Here is a 13,499-nt window from a genome sequence, read left to right on the forward strand (position 1 = left end):
AAAAAAAAAAAGAGTTCCCACTGAGAAACAAACAAGAGTCCTACCTCTCCTGGGGCTGTATCAGTTGGGTCAGGACCATGATGGAATTCTCTGTGTAGCTTTCCAGAATGTAAGTCAAATACAAACTGCTTGAGTTTTCCAGGAATTCTAAAACCAAAGTAAAACAAAAATTTAGCTTAAACTATTTAGACGGACTTATTTCTATTTTACCAACTTCACATTAAAAACAATTTTTTAAAAAACTTAGCTACAATCCCGCCAACCCACCATAACTAGTAACAAATAGGCCAGGTACATCTCAAAACATTTTCACACAGTTGTAAATCATGATGTCTAGTCAATTGTGTGTTCCAATGCTTGCACTTGTTTTACAGAAAATTTTCTACGCTTACTGGAACAAATCCTTCAGAATCAAGATGGTGTCCTAAGACTTATTCCCTTATGTTGGGCATTTATAAATTTTCCTTAATATATATAACTGCAAAATCTTATGTTCTGCAAAATTACACTAAAAATAATAGGAGCTCAAGGGAAAAATAATGTAGGGACTAATCACTTAAAACTATGTAGGTCTGTCCTGAATTAATTGAAGGAAGACTATATTACAAAGCTCCACATCCATCTGACAAAGTGTTTGGAAGGCAGAATTTTAAGACATGGGAAATAAAGAGAATCACACAGAATACAGAGACCGATGTGAGCACTTCAGAATGACATGGTGCTTCCAAATATGTAAGGCTTCTCCACCATTTTACATGTTCATGACAAAGGAAATTAGACAAAGACTATGAAATAGAAAAAAAAAACTAGTTTCAAGTCATAGCTTGTTACATAGGTTTGTAACCAGATTACTACTAAGAGCCTAAAAAATACTAGTACCCTTCAGCTCCTCCAGCATTTGATCTGTGTGTCAGCCAGATGACACCTTAACCTGGAGCTTAGCAATCTTTTTTGAGATGCAGGGCATTCACTGCCAGCATAACAAATCTTATCAAAATAATCTAAACCAGGGTGTAGCTCTTTCATGTTTTTTCTTAGAGGGAGAACTTTCTTCACAACTTAAACCACACAGGCAGTTTCATCGGCTACCTTAACATTGTGAAAAGCAAAGCACTTCTCAAGGCCATCAAAGTGGCCTTTTTTAAAAAAAAAATGTCTTCATACATCACAAAGACAAAGGCATTGTGTTTTATGGTGAAAAAGCTTTCCTTAGTGGCTTCAAACTATTCTGAGGAAAATAACATGAACCAACATCAGTTCAGTTCAGTCGCTCAGTCGTGTCCAACTCTTTGTGACCCCATGGACAGCAGCACACGCCAGGCTTCCCTGTCCATCACCAATTCCCGGAGCTTGCTCAAACTCATGTCCATTGAGTTGGTGATGCCCTCCAACCATATAACTCACAGTATATTTGACATCATTCCTGTAATTACCAATTATGGTACGAGCACATCTGCAGGACAGAAACATGCACTGCAGCAAAATAGACCAGTATAAAGCTAAGCAGATTTACATAGTACCAGCCTTTTCCTTCACAATTATTTCCCTGACTTGTATCTGATAAAGGAGGAGTGATGAGTTAATGTGTAAGAACTTAAAGTGGGCAAATTATGGTTACAGAACATCAATACTGACTACTGCTTGTCTACCTATTTGTTCTCTGAGGTCTTGCCAGCACTTTTGTCTTTAATACTAAAATCTGTTTGGTAATTTGATAAGTAAAAGACACCAGCATTTTGATTCCCATCTCTTCAGAAATTAAGCATTTTCTCATTGTTTTAATTTCTTTTTCTACTCATATGAGTTGTTTGTCCTCTGCTGAGATCCTGGTAGAGATCTGGCCTCTACTGAGATCAATTAAAATTCATTATATTTTAAAATAGAAACCTGTTTCTCCCCCTCCCCCCAATCCATTGCATGAATTAAAATGCAGGTCTACAAACATTTTATTTCCGTCAGTAGAACTGATTTTTTAAATGACTGTTTTGGTAGCATACCTGGCTTGTGTTAATATTACCAGTTTTTCTTTTTATCCTCTCCGGAGGTCCTGCAAGTGCTGTTTCTTCTCTTCAGTAACTCCCACTGAGATTGACAGCCAGTAACTTCACTGTACACCCATTCTGGCTCCCACTAGCTCCAATGCAAGAGGCCAGCAGGTGCCAGACGCACAGTTTACAAATACAAATGGCTGTCAGGTGGCTGTATTGACAGAATGCCTCTGAAAGGGCCTCTGGTACAGAAGAAATTGCACATGTACCAGACAAACACTGAGAGGATATCAATTTAATCTGACATCATCTATTGTCACCCACAGCAAAGTGCTCAAATATATTCAAAGAACTGCAAATCTATAATGTTTAAGATAAAGCCCTTGCTAGTTTGTTATTTAAAAATGCTCAAAGACGGTCACACCAATACAATGTGAATTGCTTCTGCTAGTCAAGAAATAATTTACAATTAAATCTTGAGTGTAACAGATTCATAGAGTACACTCAAAACAGATTTTTCCCCTACTTGATTTTTTCCCCTTTGTCAACATGTGGGAGAACTGTGAGTAAAAGCAAAGACAAGAGAGAGGATGAATCTGAATTGATGTGGTAGAAAAACAGATGACAAAGAGCTCTTACCTAGCTTGTGGCTAGAAATTATCCAGTTATTAGGTAACAATCAGTGAATTAACAATACATAGTCAAGAAAACAGACAACACAGTTACCTGCTAAAAAGGAAGATAAATAGACCCTTACTATAATAAATTCAATTAAATTTCCATACTTAGGGTATACTTTTTCTAATTAGAACCCCTAAGTGTTTCTCTCTCATCCTCTGCTCTTTTGTTTGCTTACAGTATTTATTTTTAGGTGATGCAAAATTTAGACATGGTGAAATACACAAAACATAAGTGTATCATTTAAACGAGCTTTGACAAATGCATATGAGGTGAGAAGTATTTTTATTAAAAATTTACATACAATAAAATTCATTTTTTAGGCTTAAGTTATATGAGTTTTAACATAAGCATGTAGCATCTTGTTACCACCTACACAAACAGGAAATAGAACAATTCCAACACTCACTCCTATCTTCCTCTTCCCTTTAACTCTTGCTGATCTGATCTATTCCCATAATTTGTCTTTTCCAGAATGTCATGGATATGAAATTGTGAGACTGGCTTCTTTTATCCATCCCCTTTGTTGCGTGCATAAAAATGCATGTTCTTTTATTCACTGAATAGCATTCCATTGAGTGGCTATACCACAACTGGTTTATCCATTCACCCAATGAAAGACACTGGTTCTTTCAAGACTTTGGTGATTGTAAACAATGCTACCACAAATGTCTGGGCATAGATTTTTGTGTGAACATAAGTTTCTCTAGGTAAAATACTAGGTTATATGCATGGTGTATGTTTGACTTTTTAAGAAACTGCCAACTTGTCTTCCAGAGTGGCTGTATCATTTTGGCAGTCCCACTAGCAATGTATGAGAGTTCCTTTTGCTCCATATGTCAATTATACCTCTGTTAAGCTGGAAAAAAATGGGGGACATATAATTTGGAGTGGAGAGGGAATCGATCTATATGGGTTGAGCCAATCAGATGTCTACAGAATGTAGGCCAAGGGGTTTAAGGAATGCAATCAGATGATTTGATGAGAGTTAAAAAGTCATAGAGAGTTCAGGCCAAGTCCCATCATGGTAAATCAGAACAGCGTCCAGGCAGAAGTTACAGCAGGGCAGAGGAAAAGCTGCTCTACAGAGAGGAGGATGGGGCAGATGTGAAGTCAGAGCCCAGAGAAGAGCTCCTGGGCCCCAGAGGAAGGGAAGAAGAGAGCAGCTGCCCAGCACTTGCAGTGGGTCAACCTAGCTCCCCTCAAGCAGTTCCATTCCTTGTCGTTTTCTTAATAGTTTTTCAGCATAAACCCCTTGGTTTTGAGCTTCACCGGGTGAGTTATTTTGTTCCTTGAAACTACAAATACTTAACAGCAGAACTATCCAACACCACTTGTGTGACGATCGAAAAATACTGTGTATCTATGCTGTTAAATACAGGAACCATTACCTGCATGTGGCAACTGAGCACTTGAAATGGGTTTAGAGTAAGTGAGAAACTAAATTTTTAATTTATATCATTTAAATTAATTTAATGTAAACTTAAGTATCCATATAGGGCTATTAACTATCATATTGGATAGCACAGCACTATGACTTTTGACAAAGGGAAAGGGTCAAAAACAAGAAGCACAGTCAGTAAAAGACAAAGAGCCGTTTCCCCCCTACCAACAAAGGGAAAATCACGATGGGGAAAGTGTCCCATAGCACCGAAACTACAAGGATGTTACTGAGGATGAATCAAGTAAAGTCCCATTAGTAGCAGTGTTATTTTTTCATGGGAAAAACCTGGATTTCAAACAACAGAGGTTAATAGACAAATCATGAAACAATCCATTCAAAGGCAAGCTATCTGGCCACTAGAAATAATGGAAAAATACTGATGAATGGGAAGATGTTTGTAATGTGTGGATAAGTTAAAAAGAGAATTTATAAAATAGCATGGTTCCAATTTTATAACACATACATATATCTAGATCTCTTTTGTGGATTTATAGGTGATTTTTATTCTTTGGCATTTTATCAACTTTAAGAATTATCCACAAAGAAAATACTTTTATAATCAGAAATAAGGGACAAATTATATGCTTAACAGATACATAGAGTGCAGACATCTTTGCCTGGTTCTTGACGTTAAGAGGAAAGCATTCAGTCTTTTACCATTAAATATGATATTAGCTGTGGGTTCTCTGTAAATGTCCTTTACATTTACAGAGATTTACGTTTACAAGATTGAGGAAGTTTCCATATATTCCCAGTTTCTTAAGCATTTTTGTCATGATGGATATTGAATTTTGTCAAATGCTTCTTGTGTATGTTGATGTAATCAGTATATGCCTAATTACTCATTGATTTTTGAAAGCTGGAAGGAAATGGCAACCCACTCCAGTATTCTTGCTTGGAAAAGCCCATGGATGGAGGAGCCTGGTAGGCTACAGTTCATGGGGTCACAAAGAGTCGGACACGACTTAGCAACTTCACTAATGACTAAATGTACCAGCCTTGCCTGCTTGGGATAAAGCCCACTTGGTTGTTGCTATATTATTCTTTTTTCACTAATTGCTGGATTCAATTTCCTAGTATTGTTTACTACTTTTTAACTCAACTTATACAATAGTTTGAACTCATTCAATGTATCTTGTCATTTAAGTTACTTCTTTGGGCTTCAGCTTTCTGATATGTGAAATGAGAACAACTGCTTTATTTATCTAACTGTATTGTTTTTATGTCACAGACTTGGATTTAAATCCAAATATATTAGTGCCTATAATAATCACATGACTGAGCGACTGAACTGAATAATCATAGCTACCCTTCTAAACACTAGCCATGTATCAGATACTGTTCTAAGAGTTATACACATTCATTTAATACTCACAACAACTCTGTTAACTAGGTAAAATTATTATTCCTGTTTCACGATGAGGAAACAGAGGCATAAAGGTCTTAGCAAACTGCCCAGGGTGATATAACTAATAGATAGCAGACTGGGTCCAAAGTCTGTGCACGTAACCACTGTACTCCATTGCCTCTTTAGTGACTCCACTGTAGTGAAGTTTCTAAAGCTTGCAGAGCTTAACTTATTGATTGTAAAGTAGAAATAATATCTACCTTCTAAGCTTGTTACAGATTAACTGAAAACACATATAAAAGTATAAAGTAGGGCTGGTACAGTGCCTGGCTCTGTCAGTGCTTGATGTCTGTTTTGCTGGCAAAACCAAATAAGGTAAAAATATATTGGAATGATCTGAAAAGTAAAAGTACTTATAAATACTACATAGCAAGATCAGGTGTACAAAAAAGTATGTTATAGGAATATAAAAATGGTATTTAGGGACCTGGACCACTGTATATGTATCAGCCCAGTGGCTGATAGACACACTCAGAGAATTAAAACTACAGAGATGAATAGGAGAGGTAGAGAATAGGGCAGATGAGTAACTGATAAATATTAGGATATATTCCAGATATATACATTCAGAATAGTCAAACTCTTATAACAAGTGATGAAACTAAAAGCAAATTGCAAGCATTTAATGAACGTCTACTAATGCCACCACAAAGCACTTAGTATAGCAAGAGATGATGAAAACTAAATATTTGCCTTTTAAAAAGATTCTCAGGGTAAAGAATCTGCCTGCCAGCGCAGGAGACATGGGTTCGATCCCTGGTCCAAGATCCCGCATTCCTCGAAGCAACTAAGCCTGTATGTGACAATAACTGAGCCTGTGCTCTAGAGTCTATGAGCCACAAGTGTCGAGCCTGTGTGCTGCAACTACTGAAGCCCTTACACCCTAAAGTCTGTGCTTGGCAACGAGAGAAGCCGCTGCAATGGGAAGCCTGTGCACTGCAATGAAGAGTAGCCCCCACTCACCATAGCTGGACAAAAGCTGGCACAGCAATGAAGACCCAGCACAGCCATAAATAAAACTATACACACACATACAAGATTTTGCAGCACTTTTTTTTTTTTTTTCAATCAAAAGCCTGACTTGGGTTTAAAAAAAAAAAACCCTAGATAATGAAGAACGAAACCAGGTTGTCAGGGTTACAAGGGTAAACATTTCTTTTACCTATCCCTCCAAGTTCTTTATCATCTCATTCAATTCCTGGTTTGTTCCCTCTAAGTTGAAGGAGACAGGCTAGTTCATCAAATTAGGGAGATACCCACCCCTGTAGTTTCAGTTTCACGTTGCGTCTCTCATCTCCCACAACCATGCCCCCTGAGTAGTTTAAGGAATTATCATAATTTTCAGTGATGCAGTGATTTGAAATAAATGACCTAGATCCCAGAATTGGGGAACTCCTTAGCCTTAGAGTAACTTGTTCATTTCCCTAGGAGTGATCTGACATCCCCTGTTACTGGGGCTCTGGTGGGAGCTTACGTAAGAACCCCTGAGCAAAGGAACAGATGGTGGGGATTTGCAGGCCACAATTTTTGGAAGGTAAGTTTCTCCAGAAAGCCCTTCAACAGTCTTTACACTAGACCCCATCATTTATTCTCTTCTTTCAGGGCTGGCGAACATTTCCTAGGCCTACCCCTATGTGCTTAGGCTTCAAAACTTCCCCCAATTCCACCTCCATATAAAATCTTTTCCTTTACATTTGGCAAGAAATCAATCTGGTCAAACTACATATAGATATATATATATAGATAGATAAATAGATATAAAACAACTAAGGATTCAGAGATGTGTGATTCAGTTTCAGGTATTAACAAACAGTGCCTCTTCAGACATCTTTCACATTCACGCTTACACTGCTTTTTTATGTACTGAAAATGTAACTGTTTTGGTATCAAGTGTTAGGAGCTTGAGGTTTGGGGGTTCAGTATACTCTGACATGACTTATAGCCCTGCCAGTGATTAGTGGTGTGGCCCTGATGGTTATGTTACATCCCTAAACCTCAGGTTCTCTGAGATAAGAGATGAACAGAACACTGGTTAGCAGCTCCCCGCACCAGGCTGCAATGCCTGCCTTTAGCATAAGAGGAAACTGTGCATCATAAATCTGCTTTCTCTCTCCTTACCACCACATACTTCCACCAGTTGACTCCAGAACTGCTGAGTTACTAAGTAAAAGTAATAGTAATTACAGTAATTTATGGAAACGGCTTATCATTTAAGCCTTAATTACCATGCAGCACAATAACAATTACACAAGCCATTAAATGTGTCAAGATTCACTTTGCTGCATGTCTTTTATTTTTTAACACTAACATCTATTCACATAGGCTCAGTCTGTAGCTCACACAGCATGTGCCTCCTTATAATTAAAAAAATATTAGAGGAAACAGTGCCTAGGAGGGGAAATCAGGCACCTAAGGGAGAAATTAAAAGTAATTTGTTTCAGAGCTTCAAATATAATCACTTCTCTTATCTCCCTCCCTGCTCACAGGACTCAACACTTGCAGGATGGGAAAGGATCATTTCCCATTTCCATGTTTCTTTGGGGAATTTTACTGACTCAGTGTCTTTTTGCACCAGGGCACAAGGAGAGAGTGCTGCCAGGTGATAAATTAGCTTTTCTTGGTAACATGCCCATCTCTTGGTCCAGTGAACTGTGGCTGGAGGATAGGGGGATTGGGTCATGTGATAAATAATATGACCACTGATCTTAAGCTTGGGTACTCTAACAGACACCAAGATGGGATTGGAAAGGCTAGAGTGTTTTAAATCTGACTTCAGAACTGGAGGAGAAAACTTAAAAGATAGCCATGGTGAAATTTGTCACAGGTTTTCCTTCATATATAACAATGTTCCTGGGAATAAAACCAAAGTTGGGCCTAGTTTGGTTTCTGACTAGTAAACCTAACCTGAGTCAGCGTCCTCTTGACTTCGGCTAAAAGACTTCATAATTAGGGCTGGAAATTTACAGTGAAAGGAAGAAGTAAATCATCAACCCAAGATTTGCCCACCACCAGAGGTAGGAAAATATAAAACTTCATGCAAATAACCCATGAAGAGGGCAGCATTTTAATACCAAACATTGTCACTGCCTGGAAGCTCTTGAAGTGAACTCAACCACTATGACAGCTGTCCCCTCTCCTAAAAGGTCTGTTCTTTTAGAGTTTACAGCCTCTGGAGGCAAGCCAATGAAGTAAGAGGAAAAGGATACACAACCAGCTAAGACATTTATGTCTAGCACAACAGTCAATGCTCACATAATGCTCAGCAATTTAGATGTTTTCACTTTACCTACACTCGGACAAATACCACTTAGCATATTAACTCACTGAATATTTATCTGGGTCTTCTATATGACAGTTGTATAATATAAACCAATGGTTTATACATAAAATAAAACCAATGGTTTATATATAATATAAAAAGTTTACTAAGACTGGATCCCCAGTTTAGTCCAAGAACTCACAACCAGGTAGAAAAAGGAGATAAGCTGGGAATAGGCAATTGGGTTTTATAATGTGGTACGTGCTCTGACAGGATTCAGCAGAGGGGCACTGATTCAAGATTTCTGGAGATGTTAATGTCTAAGGTAGGACCTAATGTTCTGGAGAAGTTTTTCATGGACGAGAGGAGATGGGGCTTGGAGAAAGGTGATGCTGAGAGGAACAAGTACAGACACTGTGGGCTGAATATGAGTGGACAGGACGGGGATTGCTGGGGTAAAATAAAAACAACTAATATTTTTAAGTACTTAATGGTTCATAACACAATCATCATCTCTCACTCATTTTTATAACAATCTCATTAGGGAGGTTGTACCACCAACCACATGTTAAGTATAAAGGAACAAGTAAAGAGAAGTGACTTGCCTGAAAGTGAAAGTGAAAGTCGCTTGGTCGTGTCCGACTCTGCGACCCCATGACTTGCCTGAGGGAGGACCCCAAATGGAGACCTCCTCTATGTGAGGACTGAGAATCTTCTTCTAGCAAACAACCATATCTCTATTAAAATATTTAGAAGTGAGTGAGGTAATCCATTCTGCAATAGGACTTCAAATCACCCTCAAACTGTGAAATTTAATCTTTAAACATTAAAATGGGTGATATTTAAATTAATTTTGAAAAGAAAAGGTCTATTTTGAATTAATACCTGTATTACTTAAATTTTTCATATACGAAGAAACATTTCCACTTTAACTGTTGTATCTAACATCTCAAAAAGCTGATATAAATAGTAGTATCTGTGGTAGTTACTAGGTTTATGTTTATTAACACTGTGAGAACAGAGTCAGAAAGCATATCTGTTCTTGGAAAGGTTCTTAGCTGTATGCCTTTATAAATGCCTTGTCATAGCCATCTTCTGGTCTTAAATACCACTAACATTCTGATACACAGTCACAAATGAGCACCAATATTCATTTTCTTTACTTACTCCCTTGATGTGCTGACAAAGACTAAATTCAATTCAAAACAAATTTCTCATAGGTCAAACATTTTCTTTCAAAAATTAATTCCCAAGCATTTAAGATCATCTAATGCTGGCATTTCTATAGGGATATATCATAATTCTCATCGTCATTTAACATTTTCTTTTTATTCCTTGGTTATGCTGCTCAGCTCGTGGGACCTTAGTTCCCTGACCAGGAATTGAACCCAGGGCCACAGCAGTGAAAGCACCAAGTCCTAACCATGGAACCACCAGGGAAATTCCCCATAGTCATTCATACTACACTCTGGAGTTTAAAAAATATATATATATAACTCTTCCTTCCAAATAACAAAGCATTACTGTTTCAACATAGGATTATTTAAAATATCCAAACAATCATTTTAAGTTCATTTTTGAGACACATATCAGTAATTTTAAAAAACCAAAATGAATACTTACAATACATCCCTGAAGTCTCCAAACACATACATGTGCCTAAAGCTGTCGATAGCTATTACAGGGCAATCTGCTGGAGTTTTCTGTATGTGCAGAAGAGGATGTCTAAATTTGTCACAGTCAGCATGTAAAAAGTTTATTGTACCTTAAAAAGAAATAGAATTTGGAGAGGTAGATTAGAATATTCTTTATTATATTTTCATAAGTTTGCAAGTTTATAAAAAGTGATATACCAAAAACTCCCCAACATGCTTTAGAGTAATATAGACCACAAAGACTAAAACCTAAATATTACAACACTTTAAAGAGGTAGGATTTTAATTTTTAAGGCAGAGAGTAAAATTTCTTTAGAAATGCAATAGCGAATTTTAAATTTTTCTGGGCAGTCATTTGCCCTGCAGATTATCCTGGTCTGTTCCAATGGGAACATCATTTCATCAATGATGCCCTTCTAGTCCCTACTGGTTGATTTTTAATCTAATGCAACTCCCAAAATATTTACAGAGACTGATATGGGCATGGCTCTATACAAAACCTTCAGTCTATTTTGTTTGACTTCTCCAATTACAGCGGGAAAGCTGGTGATAACACAAATTCCCTTTTGATGCTTTGGAGAAGTCTGCAGAGAACTACTCAACTTACTTTCATTTAGAAATACAGTAAATGTTAATCAGGCTGTGTAAATCCTCTCAGCAATATCTCTGGAACTATTAGAAAAGGACTAGACAAGCATCAAGGTGCTGGAAGAAAGTGCCTAAAACACACTGTCCACCCATGACCCCACTTTTCATGCTACCTGATTTTAAAGAGCTAAAAAAATTGTGTTTTTTTTGTTTTTTTTTTAAGCTACTGCTTTGCATTATCTCTACTCATAGCTCCCTTCCCCATATTTTCATGTAAGTTTAGGAGTTGAGTTAAAATAAGTTTTTAATCCAAATATGCTTATGTCAATATTAATGTAATGGAAAGGGGGGAAAGTTAAAAAAAACAGAGAAAAGAAGGATATAAACACCTTAATCTGTCTACCTTTTTCACTTATTAATTGTCGGGCTACTTCATTCTGGAATATTTCTAAACTTTCTGTATCTTCTTTCATGTGGAAGAGTATGAGAAAAGGCAGTCCTTCTTCTGTCAGTTCCTGTATAGAGAAGTATTCAGTAAGAATTATCAGGCCTCTCCATTCAGCTCTAGCTATTTTCTAGGTAGGAACAATTTTAACCTCAGCCCATGTAATATAAAGCAGTTGCAACATTCCAGGAAAAGAGACCAGTGGGGTAAATAAATGCCTCAGTGGCAGAAGGAGCCCCTAAGAATGGCCCCATGTCCTGCTGTCCAGTGGGAACTGACCTGCCTTAAGGTAGCCACTGGACTGACCTGTGACCTAGTGCTGGATGAAGCCATGGTATTTAAAAAATGAGCTGACTAAAGGAAGAACTGTGCTGTTCTTTTTTCAAAATGTTGATTTTTATGAGAGGATAAACATTCTTCACAGATAACACTGAAAAACTGAGTGTACAGCAATAAATAAATCTAACTGATTTGCAAACTTACATTTATTCTAAGGTTTATTGCAAAAACCACTCCACTTACATGAGACCTACCAACAGCTGAAAAGTGTGATACAGAGCAAAAGACAAAAACCCCATAATATAGCCAGTTTTCAATCAATATACAATTTATCAACATTATTAACAAATACTTCCACTTACATGTGTATGTTTATATATATATATGCGTTGTGCATATACACACACAAAAACACCTTGAATCTGTTCTGAACTCTCAGAACATTTTCTCAGTGCCTCACATGTGGCATGTTACTTTTTAGAAAATTTAAGAGCTAAGAAGTCAAAAGTAGAAACAAATATATTACTTTATTAGTAATAAAATTACTAATTTTGTAACTAAACAAAATTTTTTGTTAAAAGAAATCTTACAAATACAGGTGAACTAACAACTGTTAAGAGAGAAGTAATAAATTAGTAGTTTGAAAATATGTGAATTAGTTTGCTAAACTAATTTACATACATTAACTTAGTAGCTGGTAGTTTAACCTACTAGAGCTTCCAATGTACCCATGTCCACATCTGTACCAATGTATTCTTTATAAGGAGGTAGTCAAGAATTCAGGAGAAAGCAAGACAACCAGATTTACAGGTTAACAAATCTTTCCTCATATTTTAAAGGATTTGTGGGTAATTGGTTACAAAATGTAACAAGTCTAAAGAATTTCATTAAATGAGCCAACTACTATAGGACGAGAGGCAGGGCTGGGGTGGAAGGACAGACCTCTGTTTAATTGTTCAAGATTTTCCAGGTCTGTACCTTTAAACTGTTTTGAAACTAACCCTGTAAGAACTGCCAAAGCAGGTGAATAATCATGACAGGTTACTAGATCTTTCTGAGTCTCTAAGGTCTAAATGAGCTGCTACAATAAAAATGTTAATTAATTCAGATAAACATACCTGAAGCCCAGGGAACTGAGAAAGTAGAAAGGATGTTCACTTGATAAAAACTAAGACAATAACCAAGCAAGCAAGCTTTACTGCAACACAACCACATTTATGTACTGTCTAAGGCTGCAAGTTGAATAGCTGCAACACAGGCTGTATGAGCTGCAAAGCCTTAAAATACTCACTGACTTTTTACAGAATTGCCAACCTTTGACTTGGTGGGAATTATATGAGAGTGTTTACTCTGTGATAATTTCTTGAGTTGTATTTTTAATACCTGAGCTATGTACTTATAATTCTTTTGAAGCATATATACATATTCAAAGTTTTAACTTAAAATTTTTTTTTAAATTACATTCTTAGGCTGTGGGTTTTGAAAGTGAAGGAGTAAAATGAAATGAAAGCTATGTTTCAAATACAGTAAAAAACAGAGATGTCTTTTTAAAAACAGACACAGCTCTTTATATTTGCTCTTCCAACCTCCTAGGTTTTTATGGGAGTTGTTAAGAATTGGAGATGGGCTTTATTTCAGGCACATGGGATCACTGAGGACAGTTACATGGTAATAATAATTGCTTTCATTATTTAACAATGGAAAGAGAACACAGTTTCATTCTTTTAGAAGAGGAATCAGAAAAACCTTTTCAAA

General features: G+C 36.8%; 1 protein-coding gene across 1 annotated transcript in view; it reads right to left on the reverse strand.

The window, feature by feature from the left end:
* ERP44 (endoplasmic reticulum protein 44) overlaps positions 1-13,499 on the reverse strand; it is a 96,737-nt gene that overhangs the window by 2,190 nt on the left and 81,048 nt on the right. Inside the window, exons 9-11 of the mRNA NM_001035032.2 lie at positions 11,424-11,535; positions 10,401-10,542; positions 45-147 (exon numbers count right to left, since the gene is read on the reverse strand). Coding sequence (NP_001030204.1) covers positions 45-147; positions 10,401-10,542; positions 11,424-11,535 — 357 coding nt within the window. The remainder of the gene's footprint in view (positions 1-44; positions 148-10,400; positions 10,543-11,423; positions 11,536-13,499) is intronic.

This window comes from Bos taurus, chromosome 8 (assembly GCF_002263795.3).
Source record: "Bos taurus isolate L1 Dominette 01449 registration number 42190680 breed Hereford chromosome 8, ARS-UCD2.0, whole genome shotgun sequence".
In the NCBI taxonomy this organism is placed as follows: Eukaryota; Metazoa; Chordata; class Mammalia; order Artiodactyla; family Bovidae; genus Bos; species Bos taurus.